Consider the following 18,342-nt stretch of genomic DNA (forward strand, 5'->3'; position numbering starts at 1 on the left):
ATTTTTTTTTTAAATGGACGACAGCAGGGATGTTAATAGGAGACACTTATCTTGGCGGAAGGTTGCCCAGGCAGTTGGTATTCCTGCTTAGTTTTATATATATATATATATATATATATATATATATATTATTTAGTAGTAGTATTGTAGCAATGACCACTAGCTAGTTGATGGCAATATGTATCTTTCTTTGATACATGATGCACCAATATATGAGAGAAAACACTGTATACATGTAACCAAACACAACTTTTTAAGTGGCAAAGCGTGTGATTTGACTTAGAAACGTATAAATAGAAAGATACGGCACCATGTTGTGGTGACACAATTCAGCTTGGAATCCACCGCACTTTACAGATATAGCGGCGCTGTAGTTGAAACACACTGCCTGTTAAAACCCAGAGTAGCGTTGCAAATGTCCCTGCTGTGGGACTAATGAAGGACTATCTTATCTTCTGTGAATGGGCAAAAACAAGCAAGAACACTGGTGTGGTCAACTATCTATCAGTGAAGTGACCTGCTGTCTCCTGTAATAACATCTTTACACTGATACTTAATGACTACCAGTCAATGTGATGACACAGCTAATAATAAAGAATCAAATAAACAAGGTTTTGTGACGTTTCTTTTTGGCAAGTTTTGTTTTTAAAACATCCAGCAGGAGGGAAAGGAGAGAAAGGGAGAACGGAGAGATGTCCACTGAGGAGAAAGTAATGTGAACAGCTGGTAGAGCGAGCGCAGTATAGACAGGTCGCTCATCTGTGTGAGTGAGTGAGTGAGTGAGTGGATGTGTGTATGTGTGTGCCTGTGTGTGTGTGTGTGTGCCTGTGTGTGTGTGGCTTAATGTCCTTTGTCTCTTGCCTCCTATTTGACCCCTGGGGACAAATACTAGCCTGCCACAAGAGGTTTTATGTGTTTGTGTGTGTGCCTATTCACCTATTCTTCATCTATTCCATCCACCCTGTCCTTTCTGCAGCAGTCACAATGCATGTCTGCTCTTCCTCTTTCTTCTCTCCTGTTGTTCTTCTGCTCCGTCTACCCCCCCACACCCACCCCTCACCCCCCCGCTCTCCCGCCGTGAGTCAAACAGCTCAGTTTTCCCTCCAGCCAGGAGTCAATTTGGGTGAGTCTGGGCTATCTGAGGTTAGCTGGAGCCAGGCACAACGAGGCGGAACTGACTGGGCTGAACGAGGGTGAGACGGTGTCTTCTCGTGTGGAGCAATGCAGGGTGTACTTATTCACTCTTTGTACATGTAACTACGAAAAGTAGTGCACTGTTATGTGTATGCAATCCACAAATGTATCACTGTAGAAGTTACATCCAAAATCCTCATAGGAAGGAGGGTCGGGGTGGTGGACGGGTCCCACAACACAGGACTTTCCCCTGGGGGACCGGTGTGCGCTGGAAGTACTAAGCCACAACCTTTTTTCTCATGTTTCTCATCTTAACCAAGTTGTTTCGGCGCCTCAACTTAACTGTCAAGCTCATGCACCGTTCTGCGTTTAATAGGACGTCATCTTTCATCAAATATCAAACTAATTGTTGTGCATGGGTTTATATAGTAAGATTTCATATAAACTTGTAGATGAGAAGATGTTTCTAATGAGGATAATGAGGTACAAGGACAAAGACTCATAGGGCGGGGCGGCCGGTGGAACAGTGGTTAGAGCAGCCGCCCCATGTAAAAAGGCTAAAGACTCCTCGAGGCAGCAGCCGCGGGTTTGAGTCCTACCTGCGGTCCTTTGCTGCATGTCTCCCCCTCTCTCTCTCACCCCATTTCCTGTCTGTCATGTATAATAAAAGGCTTGAAAACTGCCCAAAAAATGATCTTCAATATAATCTCCACACCATACACACGTGATTGACAGTAATTAAGAAACACACGGTGTACAAAAGATCCCTCTGCTGGGGCAGAGCTCAAATGGACAAACCTGTGTGTCTGTGAGTGTGTAAAGCATGGGTTGCATCTCTGGACAAGATTCCACATGACAGTAGAGCACATGAGAGAGATTGTGCTTATGGTTTTGGTTTTATTTCTTCCCGAGGTACTGCTTTCACTGTATTTTACTGTATTCGTATGACATGTCTGACCTTAAGTGTAAGTGAATAAGTGCATATCATAACATTAAAAAAGAGATATACATAGATGTTTGCTTTAAATGTCACCCCCCCCCCCCCCCCACACACACACACACAGAATTCTACAGTAAATTCCACAGCAGATGTTTCAAAGATATTCAGATGGTGTTTGGCTTTTTTGCCTGACTCAAAGAATTATCTGAATATCCACATTGTTGCACCTTAAAGCCCCTTAACATATCACTTAAGGTCATTTTTGCTTCAAATTTGATTGAAGCGATCTGTTGTTGTTGTTGACATGGATGAAATATTTCATGTTTTTATGACTGAACCATTTCATTTAAAGGCCATATTATAGATATTTGGGGAATCCTGTAAGACACATTTGGCATCTTTGGAAATATCCACTTGAATGTTAGATGCACTTTGCAGATACTCCACTGAAACTTGGCCTCGTGTCTTTGTGGAACAACATGTGTGTATCTCCGCATTGCTAAGGTGTGTATGTGTATGTGTTCTGTATCCCTGTTATTGCTGAAGCGAGCCTGGGCCTGCCTCTCACCCTCTCTCTCTCTCTCTTTCTCTCTCTCTCACACACACACACACACACACACACACACACACACACACACACACACACACACACACACACACACACACACACACACACACACACATTCACACACACACACACACACACACACACACACACACACACACACACACACACACACACACACACACACACACACACACACACACACACTTACTACAACATTCCACAGCCTCCACAGACAAACACACAACTCTCCTATTACCTCACATTCCAGAGGTGTCACCACACACACACACACACACACACACACACACACACACACACACACACACACACACACACACACACACACACACACACACACACACACACACACACACACACACACACATATATATATAAATCCTCTTATTTATTCCTTTCTTTGTTTCTTTCTCTTCTTCCCTCCCCTCTCTCTCTCTCTGTCTCTCTCCCAACCTCCACCTCTTTCTCCTTCAGTCCGTCCTTCCTTCCTCCCCCTCTCCCTCGTTTCCTGACCTGGCATGTCAGACTGTTTTTGAGAAATAGTTGAGTGTGTGGCTGATTTGTACAACAGCAGAAAGAGTCCTCCACCCAATAGAGCATCTAGATGTTTACAGGCCCAGAGTACATGGAGGAGGCTCTCAATATTAGTCACTCATTATTTTTACATTTTTGTGTGAAACTATAGCGGTTTTTACATATGAAGCCTGGACAATGTCTGAGAATCAAGTCATGAGATGTTCCTTAAACCTGTCTGATGATTTCAGTACCGGTCCTTACTGACAGAAGTTCCTGAACCTCGTTGTTAAGACATTTTCATTGCGGTCTTTGTGTGAATCACCCTCCTTCTTCACCCTCAGAGGTTTATTTTCCTCCGGTGTTGGCCGCAGCATGATAAAAGGGTTTGAAGTGACTGTGTGAAATGGACTTATGTGTTAAATTTAGTTTCAGTGGAGAGCTCTAGTGTTCAATGATCCAAATGCTTGACCAAAGTACAGTTCTGAGGTAAACCTCTGGCGCTGTGAAATCAGACTTTTTAGTCTTTGAAGTAGAATAATGAAAAGACGTATGCTTATCAAACCTAGAACTCCGCTCATGTTACCCATGACGATCAGTTTAACAGCTGTAAATCATGTCTTCCTTGGCTCTCAAGGAGCTTCGTTAAGTGTGATGATCTGTCGGACTTCCACAGATGTCCCTCAGTGCCTCTGTGTGTGTATTTTCTTAAGGAAAGCCTTCTCAGAGATACCCAAGTTGTCTTTCTTTGGGAATTCTTCAGTTTCCTTGGAGTTTTTGAGGGAGGTGACCCTTTCAAAATGGTCCCTGAAGGCCATCTGAGGGTTTCCCCTTACGGTGCTTTCGGATGAGCTCCTTAGAAACTTTTCATTCTAAAGGTTCACAATATAAATATGTGAAATTAAAAATAGACATGCATGTAATGGATCATTCTTTGCACCCTTTGGTGTTGTAGAAATACAGCAAAATCTGTCTTTTCCCAACAGCCCCGGCTTTATGTGGCCCGCTAAGTGCTAGTTAGGGCTGCAGCTTTAACAAGTGATGATCCCGGCTGAAGAATTCCTGCCTCCGGGCTATGACTAACAGCAGAAACAACAGCAGGGATTGTGTAGCCTGAAGCACAGGAGAGGCTCAGGTAGGCGTGGCCTGAGTGTTGCTTAACCTGTTGACAGAAAACCATGGTAGGAACTTATGGGTAGCTGCCAGACACACACACAGATAGTCGGCTGGTTCAAAGCAGCTTCTCCTCTAACACAACAGGGGGAAATTGCAGGAGGAAGAGAACATCTTGCGCACGTAGAACTGCTTTTACAGTGGCTTGGGGTAATTCATCTTATCTTATATGCGTTGCCTTAAAACTAACTCTAATTTGGGATTTCTGGGTGCTATTTTATCAGACTGAATTGGCGTTGGGTTTCACTACATTCATTCCCCCTGACATCGTGATCATGTAAAGTGATTTCTGTTTGGGGAAGGGGAGAATTTGGCGCATCAAGGACCATGACTGTAAACACCTTGAGAAATGGGTAGGACACAACATAAGATCTGAGTGTGTGTCCACAGAGCAGCCCACAAACACACCTGTGTTTAAGGGCTTTACTAACCTGCACTTAACACAGGTAGCAAAGACCTGAGCTAAACCCTGCGAACACACCCTCTGATCACCGAGTGTGTATGTCGGCAAGATTACAGTCTTCATTCCTCTGCTCAAAACACACTTGTGATGAAGTGCTGAAGACTTCATCTGTACACTGGAATACTATGTGCACAAAACCACTGCGACATGAAGCTGTGTTTAAAGCATCAATAGTTTTTATTGCTATATCTCAACAAAAATGCGAAAAACAACTGAGCAAAGGTGTATGGTTTCAAATGGTTTCACAACCACAGAGGCGTAAATCTCCACACTGGTGAACTGTGACACTTTGATCACTCACATAAATCTGTTGAGAAAGCTGCAGCTGAGACTGCAGCGTTGACTCTGTGATTCAGCACTGAGCTGGAGGAAAAAACATCCAGTGATTCATAGCTTGTCGTTTGTCTGTTTACTGTTCTCAACTGTGCTGTGCAAAAGATACAGGTAAATACTAAATACCTACAATGGTGGACATCACAGATAGTAGTAGTTCAAAAATACTGTTTCTGTCCGCTTGGAGGACGCGTCCCACACCTGCACAGTAGATCAGCGCTTATGAATTGTTGCAGTTTTGATTTTCTTTATATTGTTTTAAAGATGAATTCCAGAGATGCGGGTTAAGCACAAAGCATAAACCCATTTAGCCTTAATGTTTTAACCACTTTAATATATTTCCTTGAATTTATACAGTATTTATAGATGAAGGTTTTGTGTTGTGCAATAATAATAATAATAAATAGATTTAAGATATACTTATGCTTAGCCCCAAAGCTTGATAAATAGGAGGGAATTGAGTCATAATATGTAACAATTCAAGAAACTGAGTCCGTCCATTTGCACCTGTTTTGTGGTATTTATCACCCTAGACTTTTTTATTCCTGTCCTTCAAAGATGCAAACCAATCTGCTTAATCTACCATTTGTGTTTCCACATTGCGTCTCTGCAAAGCAACTACAATCATAAAATAAAAACCTGATATTTCTACGCTGTAGGTTTTCCTGGTATATTTGGACAAGATTCTATCAGCCAAACACTGTAGGTCTTTGGAAAGAAAATGTTAAAATGATCTAAACTAAATGGTCTCATTCAATAGATCACAAAGAGCAGTTGAAAGGACCTTACGAGTCTAGATTATTTCGTTACACCTGAAGCATGAACAGCTTCCTTTTTTAATGAGATTCTATAATGACTCATGTCCTGTCTTTAGATTGTAGAAACACACACAGGTGAACAAGTGAAGAATAGGCATTCTAGATTTCTCACTATGACCTGACAGTGCCATACAACTGAGCCACAATGTTGCCTTTAATCTATCTTTACACAAATCCATAGCAGAGGAAGCCTTTCAGTAATTAAAAGACAACACAGGGATTCGGTCTGGGGAAACATCCTGTCCTATTAATGAGTGAATAAAGTAAACTTGATGTCTGTTCACGTTCTGGGAGATGACTACTGACTACTAAGAATGTTGTTGATTTGAATGGGAGTGTTCTCGCTAATGGGTAGTCCATGACTAGAGTGGTCTGAGTCAGTCTAGAACAGGACGCAGCCTTGTCTTTCACCACTGGCCCAAATCTCAATGTGTCTCATAGACACTGCAGCATTTATTTCCACAGTGACTGTGGTCACTTATCTGGCAGATTTCACAGACAGAGAACTGACGTAACAAGACAATTTCATTGTTCAAACATGGTCGGTTATTGAATAAAAGGAATGTTGGGTGTCCTGGTGGCCTTGAGGCTGAAGATGCTGCTTCCTGGATTGAAGTTCATAGCATGAAAGGGGAGCGTAACTATGTTCCCCGCTTTGTATGTGACCCTTTTTTAAGAAAAAGATCAGATATTCCCAGCTTTTCTCAAAGAAGGTCTTTTGTTCCCAGGTCTTTTATTTATTCCACAATCAGTGCCAAATTCCCCGGCAAATAGGCCTATGTAGACCCTAACACTACCCCCTGACCCTGACCCTAACCAGAACCTCTAACCCTGACAAAAAAAAAAAATCAGCAATGGCTCATGCGACCAGGGAACATAGGACCTGGGAAACATATGGATGACCCCACATGAAAGTATGGTGGAATTAGCAGGCTACCTAGCTAACTGGTGAACAGCTAGCTAGTAGATCCTGTGCTTTGAGAGTACCTACTCTGAAGTAGAAGCTCAAAAAGTCCCCAAAAAAGTGTTCTTAGAACTACGATCATTCCTAGTTCCTGCGGTATGGATAAAAGAAGAATTTATGATAGAACTTGTGTTGTTTTTGGTTTTATCTTCTGTTTTCTGTTATTATTTATCATATCTATGAAGAGGTTTCTCTGGTCCAAACCCAATATCTGCCATATATATGGCCTATATATGTGTGTGTGTGTGTGTGTGTGTGTGTGTGTGTGTGTGTGTATTTATGGTTAAACCCTGGTGAACACGGGTATTCATTTAACATGATAAAGACCATCAGGCATCGATATTTTTAAGTTGTGCAGTGTGATCTCTGAGGCCCAAAACTGTCCGTCTGCGGCCTCTCTAAAGCCTTTTCAGGTGCTCTGTGCAGTGTCCCAGAACCCCCATGGTATGTAGGTCAAAGGTGACTCTGTCTACCGAGTCATGTCTGCTGGCATGTATGAGTCACATAGGACTACTTTTGCTGGTGTACTGGGAGAAACTGTCAGGTAAAGTCAGGATCATGGTGTCTAAATGAGAGAATATATCTTTACTGGATGACTGACCTGTGTTTTGATTGGCTGATTCACTGCTCCACTGACTGACTGACTTTATGGGTGACACCTGTGTGTGCTTTAACTTCAGGGGTCACGGTGTTCGGCGGATCTGTATGTGTGTGGTTTGGTAGATGGGGGTGGGCAGCTAATCACCGGAGCCAGTACAACCTTGGTTGTGTGTGTGTGTGTGTGTGTGTGTGTGTGTGTGTGTGTGTGTGTGTGTGTGTGTGTGTGTCATGCAGGAGACAGAATGGAATTCCTGCTGTAAACCAGGCCTCCATGACTCAGTCAGTGAGTCAGGAGAAATACACGAGCAAAGAAATGTGTACTGACACGATGAGGACCTCTCTAATACTGAAACTGCCATTCATATATTTATATGCATGACATGGATCTGTATATATGATGTCTTCATATAAAACAAGAGGGGAAAGACAGCTGGGTGCATTTGTGGTGTGGCTGTGACATAGACTAACCAGACTAAACCTGTCTCCACTGATTAAAACATATCTGTTTTCTATTTTCTCCGTGCCAAAGAGCTCAATTGTTGTCCAGAAACTTCAATACATCAATGGCGCACACTGCACTGGGGAATGTTCTTCCATTACATACACCGTTCTACTGCAGAATTACTCACCGGAGCACCAATTATAGATGAATCCGCTGCTGAAAATAGTCCCAAGAAATGCAATATTTCCTCTTTTTGAAAAACACTTGATAAAAACTACAGTGATCAACTGTTTTTGACAATGACTGAGGCCTTTTAAAAATGATGGAACTATATATTATATAATACTGGAGCTGAGAGCCATAGACAGGGTAGTCGTAGTAGTAGTAGAGTATAATCACAAAGCAAGGTATTAAAGTATTGTTTTGTATTGGTACTATCACCTTTCAAAAACACTTTTCAGGACAATATTACATAATAGCTCCATCTTTGCATTTTCAATTTTTGAATGAGCATTGCAATGTCCATCAACATAACACTCTTAGCTGTTAGTCTTTCACTAGTCCAGACCATATTCCATTGCAGCAGTACTGTCTGGCTTTACGAGTTAACATTGATACTGGCATAAAGTGCACATGTCTATAAAGGGGAGACCAGTGGATACCCAAAGAACCTTTTTCATTTAAATACCTCGAGGTCTGAGGTCAAGGGACCACTTTGAAAATGGCCATGCAAGTTTTCCCTCTTCAAATTTGACTTTACTTTGGAGCATTATTTAGCACCAACAAGCTAGTACCAGTTATATCTTATGCTAGTAATACCAATAGATCCCTTAGAACGCCTGGTTTCACGTGCTAAGCCGTCAGCAAGTCAAGTGGTTAAACTATTTACAGTCATTGTGGGCAGAGCTAAGACCCAGATAAAGCAATGGTGCCCTTGCAAAACAGAAAGCAGTGATACTGGAAGGAGCACGGCATCTGACGCGCAGTCTCGCATTGCTTGACCTATCTCCACAGCCCTGTGGAATATGGCCTGGCTACACCGGCTTGTCATTCTGGGATGGGAGAATAACAGCTTCGCCTTGTTTGTGGGTTTTTTTTTATGTCACAATCATCTTGGGCTGTGCTAAGCCAATGGTGCCCTTGCAAAATAGATAGTGGAGATAGCAAAAGGGGTCATCCAGCACGAGATGTCAGGCTTTATCCCAGGGCTGTACATCCGGAGAGCCAGTATAGTCTTTGGCAGTCTGTCAAACTGAGTGAATACTGGCAGCTACTAGATATGAACACTTCGGATTAGAGTCTTTACATATCACACACTGCATGACTTTATCTGCTGACAGTCAACACCAATTGACCCAGACTGGAACTCAACCTGGTCCCATCAGCCATCAGGCACCAATCTTATACATGTTGCCTTAACAGTCATTATGTGTTATCACCTGACGTGCAGGCTGTATTGTAAATATGTATTGTAATAGTTGTAGCAGGAGTTATGTATGTAATAAATGAAGATGGGAAGAAATTATGGGCCTACTACTTTCAGTCTAACCTGACATGGACACATGTGGGGCTAGGTTCAGGTCCTCTTTCTGAAAGATGTACAGATGTAACACACCTTTTCTTTAAGAGATTAATACAAATGTACTTTTCTTTCTTGATGGGCTATTCTTTCATTTCAGAGTTGAACGCCAGCGTTTGACTATAGAAAGGAACAGCATTACTCAGTTGACATTTCAGCCCATTCTTTTCCACTAAAAGTGTAAAATTCACATTACATCTGAATAAACAGAAGAGTTCACCAGTCAACAGGGAGGCTTTAGCATGGTTGCCTCTGGGTTCCACAACAGTGGAGTCTTATTTTATATTAATTACACACTAATTACTGGCGTGTAATTACTCGTTACACACACAACGATCTTCTCCACAGTATTTCACTGTTTGCCACATTCCTGACTGTGTAGTTACCCCAAACACACACACACACACTCACACACACACATGCAGTGGTATGACATGAGCAGTGAGCCAACACTGACGCAGAAGCCTTCCAAACAATAGCAGGGAAGGACTTTGCTGGCAGTTTCTTTTTCTATCCCTCCTCCTTCCTTTCTAAATACTTTTCCCTCCCTCATCACCAAACACATTATTCTCTTCCTCTACAAGATCTGCCTCTCTCTCACTGTTTTACTAAATCAATGTCATATTCAATACTTGCACATATCACCATGTCCTGCCTCTCTTTTTGCTCTCCTTCTCCCTCTGCTCTTGCTCTACTGAAGCATTTTTCTCTTTCACCAGCCTCTGTCCTCTGGCCATAAAACCTTCATTTCTCTCCACTTTCCTCTGAGTCAGCAGAAAGACAGACCACGGCTCTCCCTCTCTCTCTCCCTCTCCTTTCTTTCTTTCTTTTTGTCTGCCATAAACCGGACGACAGCTTTCTGGTGTGTTCTGATTCTGATGCGGTGATGCATTCAAAGAAGAAAGTTTAAAAGAAAACACGCACAGTGTCTCTTTAGGATTCAGTAAGGAAAGCTCTCAAGAGGATTACAGGCATCAAGTCGCACGCTCACTTCTTTTAGTACTCAGATATGCAACCCAGAAATGCCACATATATTTTCTCTTTTTGCTACTTTTGTACTGATTTTTTCAGCATATAAATGCCACAGTTCTTATATTCAATGGCCTTGATAAAAAGTCTTTCACTTGAAAACTTTCTCCATACAAAACAACATACAACTCAACTTTTATCAACTTGGCCCTTTTTTTGTCTCTGCACATTCCTTTACAGGACGGCCAAGTCTCCTCGACCTGTGTGTACTGACTTCAAACCCTTTACAACAAACACACACACACACTCCCCGCTGAGAGCCAACAAAAGGTAGGAATCTGCAGAGAAAATGTTAACTCCAGTTTCTCTCTCCTCCCCCTTCACATTTTCCTTTTTCTCCATACTCAAGTTCCCCCCCACCTCTGCTCCCCACCTCAGTCCGTGCACAGCTGGGGCATAGCAGGTCCTGGTAAAACACACACACACACACACACACACACACTCACACACACACTGAACTAAATGAGTTGAAGGAGCAGACAAGCACCAAAAAAGGCACAGGGTTTTTACAAAGTCAGAGTGCCATGGGCAGTGATTTAGCATGCACCCACTGAAATCTCACACACACACACACAAACACACACACACTCACCAGATAGTTCATTTTGTCCCTGCTGCAGTGAGGCGGCTGTGGTAACTCCGGGGCAGGGCTGTAGCTCAGCCCCTGTGAGACACTTTGCCAACTCGATCCTTTTTGCGGAGAGTAGATCCCAAAAAGATCCCAAAACTCCTTCAGGTCGCCTCCTCCGCCCTCCTTCCTTCCTAGGTCCTTCTGTCCTCCCTCCTTTCTTCCCTTTTCTTCCCTTTGTCTCTCCTTCTGTCTTGTTCAGTCTTGTTTTCAGTAGTCAAGCAGATTCCGACACATTCTGCCTCTCCGTGATCTCACACAGCAAGAATGAGACCCATATACTTCTACCCTGCTCGCCCCTTCTCTCTCCCTCTCTCTCTCTCTCTCCTGAGGAAAAGAGGGAGGAGTGTGCAACCCGACACGTCACTTCCTCTTGGATCCTGATATTCCCTCTATCCAGTCTGGCCATTGGCCCGAGGAGCTCTTCTCATGCAAATAAGCTTTGCCCTCCCGCTGTCCCTTCTCCCCTCTCTCTCGCTCTCGCTCTCTCCCCCTGGCTGTGAGAGACAGTCAGTGCTTTGGGATGCTGCTGAGACTCACATGAGCACCGTTACCTACAACAAAAACATTACCTCATCTAATTGTCTTCACCCTCAGATTGGTTGTCCTTTAAAGAGCTGCTAACTAAACTGGAGCTGCCTCAGCACCAAACAGTCAATACAATCTACAAAAAAGACAATTACACCCATGTCAGAAAAGTTCTGTAGTATTATATATTAGTTTCCTGAAATCTAATGTCAATATTCAATTGTTAATTCATAGGAAAGTCAAATGTGAACAGTGTTTATATTGCACACTTCCAATTAATGAAGAATAAAGATTCCAGTAATACTCAATCTGAATCTGAAATGAATGAACTGATGTAACTTTGAGTTTAAGAAATCACAGCTGCTTATAAAAACAACACAACTAATTAAAGTGAGATGAATACGCTCTCCATTTATTAGTGACTGCCCTATTACCAAGGCTATTTCCAGGAAACGTCGTGAAAACAGATTAGGAAATACTGGCTCCTAAAATAGTGTTGCAAAAAGTTGTAAGATCAATCTCAGGATTCTTAGAGAAAATATTTCATTTCTGAGATTTACCCGCAAATCTTTGCTGGAATCCATTGTGATAGATTTAAAAGACGGAAGGAGGAGAGTACGACCAATACATCTTTTCCGTATTATTGGCCAGTTTCAGCTGTCAGCATAATGCCTGCCAATAAGTGACAAGGTATATTAGTCCAAAAATGCCAAAAGTATCTTGGTCCAGACACATTTTTATTCAATGTGTTTATGTTAAAAAAAAAGGCTCACAGCTGTGAACAAGGATCTTTACAATGGACAGTTTGGGGAATACTTTTATAGTCCACCTACAGGGTCGTCAGACAAATTGGTCTTGTGTGACACACTCACACAGCTACAGCTTCATGAGAGGCCAGAGGCTACTTCATATGTGTGTGTGATGTCTAACTCCATGTGAAGAAGCTGTTATACGGCTGTATCTTGAGATCGGAGTTCATGTCTTCATGACACCCAAACACGTGTCAATATCAGCACTTATGACCCCCAACCCCTCCCGTACACACACAAGCAGCCCATGACCCGACTTTCTTAGGGGTCGTCCACAGGACAGTGGAAGAGTATCCCATCAGGAAGCTGAGGTCTGCTTCTGTATGCAGGGTACATTTCAGACTTTATGACCCATCAACGGGCCCCCGGAGCCATGTCAACACTAATATAGATTTGTTTAAAAACACCTTTTTCTCTCTGGCCCTCGAGCACCACTGTCAGCGTTTTCCAGCTCCACTGAAAGAGAGATTGGGCCTGTTTTTCAGAGTGAATGGTGTATTGTTAGGAAATGATCTCGGAACGGACTGGATGATCGCTCAAACCCACAAAAACTAGCAAACACAGAAAGACCGATTCCATCAACGTACAAAGAGTATTTAGTCTTTTATTATTAAGAATTATCTACTGAATGACTGAGATAGAAAACACAACACACTACATGAGTAGATGTTGATTAGGGCTGTGTCATTAGGCACCCACCAAACTCCACGTGAGCACTACAAATAACCAATAAGCACTGCTCACTGTATCCTTAATATTCAAACAGAAAAAGGGGAAAATGTGAGCCAACGGAAAAAAAAGTCAAACTGTAGAGAAGTTAGGAAAGGAAAGATACAGTATGTAAACATGAACTCGGTTCTATAGTAAAATCTGGATCAAGTGGATTTTAAATTGACACTCACTGAAACCTGGTTTCATTGTAAACATGACATGTTTTGAACTATTTTATTGTGTACTTTTCTGATGGTCACAAATTCCACAAAAACACCATTAAACACAGTGTTAATAAGTCACTCAACATGTTTACTTTTCAACAGCCCCCCTTGAACATCAAGTAAATTTTATGTAATTGTATTTTCTGAATAGCGTCAGATCCCAACAGGAGTCATTTTAGGATCCCTTTCCTATAGAACAGCTCTATACCTTTGTCCTTTTAGTAAACAAATTAAACAGCCTTATGTTATTTATCTTATTTACACGACAGCGTGTAAATTCTGTCTCTACATGGTTGTTTGTTTATAATTGTCAGAAAACAGCATTGGAGATTCAAAGATCGTTTGTTAAATTGTTTGTGAAGATGCTCCACTCCTAATGGGTGGAAAACGAAACTGAAACTTATCAGAGAGCCTTTATTATTTAGTTTGAGAAGAGGATTCACTCCTACAAACCATATGAAACCATAAAGTGATTTCTGATTTAACTTTGGACTGTTTCTGTCGGAGATCATTATTCGGACCTTTTGGACAATAATTTAAAAGACATTTTCTGATGCCGAGTGTGGCTCATTGTGTGATACAATGACTTAAAATGAGTTTGCATTGTGGCTCTGATTATTGCTGTATAATTGTGATCCTTCTGTCTGCTGATTTTTTAACACCTTTTAACACTGATTAATTTATCCATGTGAGGATTGAGCCTTTAATACAAACCTAACCATTACATTTTCTGATTAAACACCCCCCAGAGCAGATTATAATACATACTGCGTCTCCAGGCTTTATAGTAGAAGTAGTAGTAGTTTTAAATGAATATGGAGCTTTATGGCATGGAGGAAGAGGATAAATCAGATTTACAGATACTTTAGCGCTGGAGTAGTCTGGCTACCCCACACATACATTGAGGGAAAGGGAACACGAAAAAAATCAATCAGTGACGGTGCTTTTGCAAGATTGTTTCAGGAGGGAACTGTTTTTAGTGGAATATTTTCATGTAGGGAGGCAAGCAATGGCGAGATGGACAACACATCGGACATCCCAGTACTGTAAAAATAAGCTAGCTCGCCTGTGTTTTCTTCTTTCTTTTCTTTTTACTTTCTTTGGGGGCTGTTTTCATATTGGAGAGATGCTGGGAGGTGTGGTTACGCAGGGCGTGATAATAAGGCGTCACTGCCAGAGCGCTTGTGGCTGTTGGGTGGAAGGAAAGTTAATGAGGCGCACGTGAACACTGCGCTGGAGAGCCTCAGTGTTGAAGACAACTATTCATACCATTCCAGTCACACTGTTCCAGCCCATGCACAAATGTTTTTGAGCATCCATCCAACAACAACCTAAACTGAAGGGTAGTAAAACAACACATGAGCTGCTGCTAACATGATCAGAAACCAGCGCTAACAGGGCCTTGTCACAGGAACGAGTTTTGCGACTAAGCTACCAGCAGCTTACTACCTGGGAAGCAAACCTACCTCAGCCTTCTCTCTGGTGTTTGAAAGCAGTCCTTATAATTGTTTTCCTTGTTTTCAAGCTCACTCAGCTCAGGTAAGGACTAGTGATAAGAGCCAGCTTTGCATCCCTAGACCAAACCAGTTCGTACAGAAACAATCCGTTGAGCCAGACTAGAACTGGAGTCCAGATATTCTGGAGAGCCTCATATGAATGAAGAATATGAAGAGTTTTGTGAGAGGTTTAGGAAATAAAGTCTGTGTTTATCTATTTGTATTTTTGCCTGTATCAAGTATAGGAGGTCCAAATATGGCCATGTAACCAGTGCCTGCCTCTCCTTTGATATTTGAACAACGGTTACATTGTGTCTGATGCGGACCAGCTTGGTGCCAACTATCCAACAGAACATTCCACACACCTACACACACACTTCACCCTCCATGACCTGAGCACTGCCCTCTCTGACCGCCACACTTGACAACAACAGCCTCTGTCACACTGACCTACAAATGGCAAGCCCATAACATACACACACACAAACACACACACACACAGACACACACACACGCAGACACACAGACACACACACACACACAGAACAGAAAGCAGTCATTGAGGATTAAAGCGATGTAGGTCAATGCGAATAAGAATATGGTAATGGTCTCTGCTGGGGAAGTGGCTTCCTGAACACTCAGTTTCTGTCTTCACTACGGACGTCCAATCTGGAGCTCTGGCTCAACACTGCCGGACCATGGTGGTCCTTAAAAACCCTTGTATTTTCCGCTGGTGTCTGTCGAAGTAAAATCTGACTGTCTTCACAAGGTGCGTCTTTACCCCTGGACAAAAACAAAGATGGAAAAAGGACAACCAAGCAGCTATGATGTCAGGCTACTATCTTTGTTTGGGAAGCACCTTGTGAAATACACATTACACTAGAGGGAGCATGTTTGTAGTGTCAGGATTGAGGGGTCTCTGAGGATTATGGATTACTTCAGTGTCTATACCAATGCACAAGCATCAATGCAAAGGTATTACAAGTGAGATGCTGAGATTTGAGGCCTTCCAGTAGATAAGCACAGTGTGTTTAAATGCATTTAAGCAAGCACTTTGGTGTCAGTGCTCTGCATTAATCTTTAATTCCTAATCTTGTTAATGTGAAACCTAGTTTCTGGTTTGTCTAATTACTACATTTTTCCTAAAGGAAGTCAACTTCCTGCTCATGTATATCCAAAGGACAAAATGTGGCTTAGGCTACATCCACACTACTATGTTTTCATTCTAAAACGGCGTTTCTAAATGTAAAGTGTTAAGACTGGCTGAAGCAGGTGATATTGTTTCCAAAGGTCTCTATTTCTGCCTGTCTTGTCTAAAACACAACCTTGGAGTTTTCAAACTAGAAACGCTCCGCAGAGTTTCTAAACGTCTCCGTTTAAGTGGCTTGGAGTACTGTGGACACAAGGTGTAAATGTTGCAAAAGTTATGCATTTTAAAATGAAAATGTATGAGTGTGGATGTATCCTAAGACTATGTTGAGACCTACATAAGCAATGCATTAAAAAAGCAGCCCCTCATTCATTTCAACGAGACTACTGCATTGATGCGGTGTGAATACTAACGCAGACTTCTCCACCATCAAAAGGCATCTGGCCAAAAAGTGGAAACCTGGCTCAACTCTTGCTGCAACACCATTAAATGTCATGTGACAAGGCACTGCGTTGGCCAATCAAATACATCCAAAGAAAAATTCCTGGTACATTACTTTCTAACAACTTTCTCAATGTTTACCTGGGGACCACTGGGAATAAAAAGAGTGCTGTGATAACTGTACTTGGACTTCAGGGGTCGTATTCTCATCGTCTCGCCTGCACCTCAAACAACACACACCGCCAACCACCCACTAAAACACTGCAGTATTCAGTCTGAATGAGCAGTAACACTCACACCTGTTTTTTTCCTCTGCAGACTTTTTCAGAAGTTTCCATACAGTACTTTTTTTGTTTTTTACTTTTTTCAATACTAACAATGTGTGTAGGTACTTAAAGTGTAATTCCGGCACAAAATCATTGCATTGCAGTTTTTTTCGTGTATGAACTATTAACGGAGAAATCCGGTAATCGCTAACAGCCGGACGTGGCTAACATTGATTAGCTCGGGGCAGTATGGTGAAGGCATTAAAATGGCTTTTTTAACCACTAATACTGCTCAAAATAACACCAAACCTCTGCAGTAGCATGAGAAGAGTCCCTACTCATAAAACAAAACACCAACAACGTAGTTAGTGAACCCAGAGTTTATTAAAAGAGTTTTTTGAAAGACTTACCTACTGGCCCCTGTACCAGCTCCTCTCATAGTAAAGTCCATTCAAGTCGATTACCTAAGTCAATCCAAAAGGAAGGAGCCCATTGGTGCGTAGTTTTATGTGTAGGGACTCTTATCATGCTACTGCAGAGGTTTCTTGATGGCTTATTTGATGTATGTCAGTGCCGAAAAAAAGACCATAGGGGGATTTTGCGCCAGAATTACACTTTAATCTAAAAAAAAACAACAAAAAAACCCCACTATTTTGTAGTGTATTGAGTATCATTTTTTTATACGAGTATTGTATTGAACTATAAAGTGACAACCTTATAGCCACCAGCAGAACAGTGTTTTTACTGGTCAGCTGCTACAGGGAAAGGTATGAAGTCCAACCATGACACATCACATCGTCACATTTCAATAATGACTTATAAAGTTAGTAATTCAATCTTTGCAGAATTTTGTTGGTAGACAAATAATTCTCATCACTATGTGTTGCGGTCTAATGTGTCTTTTTTGAGAATCTTACATATCGTGGCTGTAAGTCACATGCCTAACTGGAATGAATTCCTCTTTTTCATCCGCATCCCAGCGCCTCATTCAAGTGCAGATTAAATCCCAATTTAAATTAAGTAGAATCAGATGAAGGACAGTGTGTGTGGATGAGCATCTCCTCTCCTCTGTTCACTCTTCCTCCATTCTCTCTCCATTCACATGGTTAATAACTTCATTAACCCCTGTCAGCTCTCTGCTCTGGTCCAGTGGCTGACACACTAATTGATGAGCTTGGCATGTGTGTGTGTGTGTGTGTGTGTGTGTGTCTGTGTATGGGACTGTGTGTTCATTATTTAGGCTGCTTAATATAACAGCAAGTGATCTGTCTCAGCCCTGAGCACAAAATACAGTACAAACGGCTGTTCATGGGCTTAAACCTTTGATGTCTGATTTTTGTGATGTTCATGAACTATTGATATCTTCACTGATGCTAGGTCCAACCCACCTATGCTCATACGCCTGTGGCTCTTACCTAGAATACATTTCCAACCAAGGGAACGAAACAAGGCTGTTCTCCTTGTCGAGCTGACATTTTAGAGGCACAAGGTCTCTACCTGATAACTGTGAAGTAC

At 42.0% G+C, this 18,342-nt stretch overlaps 1 protein-coding gene across 3 annotated transcripts in view; it reads right to left on the bottom strand.

Annotated features, from left to right (window-relative positions):
- The window catches only part of bcar1 (BCAR1 scaffold protein, Cas family member), a 101,014-nt gene that overhangs the window by 41,419 nt on the left and 41,253 nt on the right, over positions 1-18,342 (bottom strand). The window contains exon 1 of one of the 3 annotated variants that reach the window (XM_083916119.1): positions 11,167-11,419. The exons of the other annotated variants lie outside the window; for them this stretch is intronic. Within the exon in view, the coding sequence (XP_083772245.1) occupies positions 11,167-11,178 (12 nt within the window). The 5' untranslated portion in view covers positions 11,179-11,419. Of the gene's footprint in view, positions 1-11,166; positions 11,420-18,342 lie in introns of those variants that run through there. 3 annotated transcript variants of the gene reach the window in all.

This window comes from Echiichthys vipera (genome assembly GCF_963691815.1).
Source record: "Echiichthys vipera genome assembly, chromosome: 7".
Classification (NCBI taxonomy): Eukaryota; Metazoa; Chordata; class Actinopteri; order Perciformes; family Trachinidae; genus Echiichthys; species Echiichthys vipera.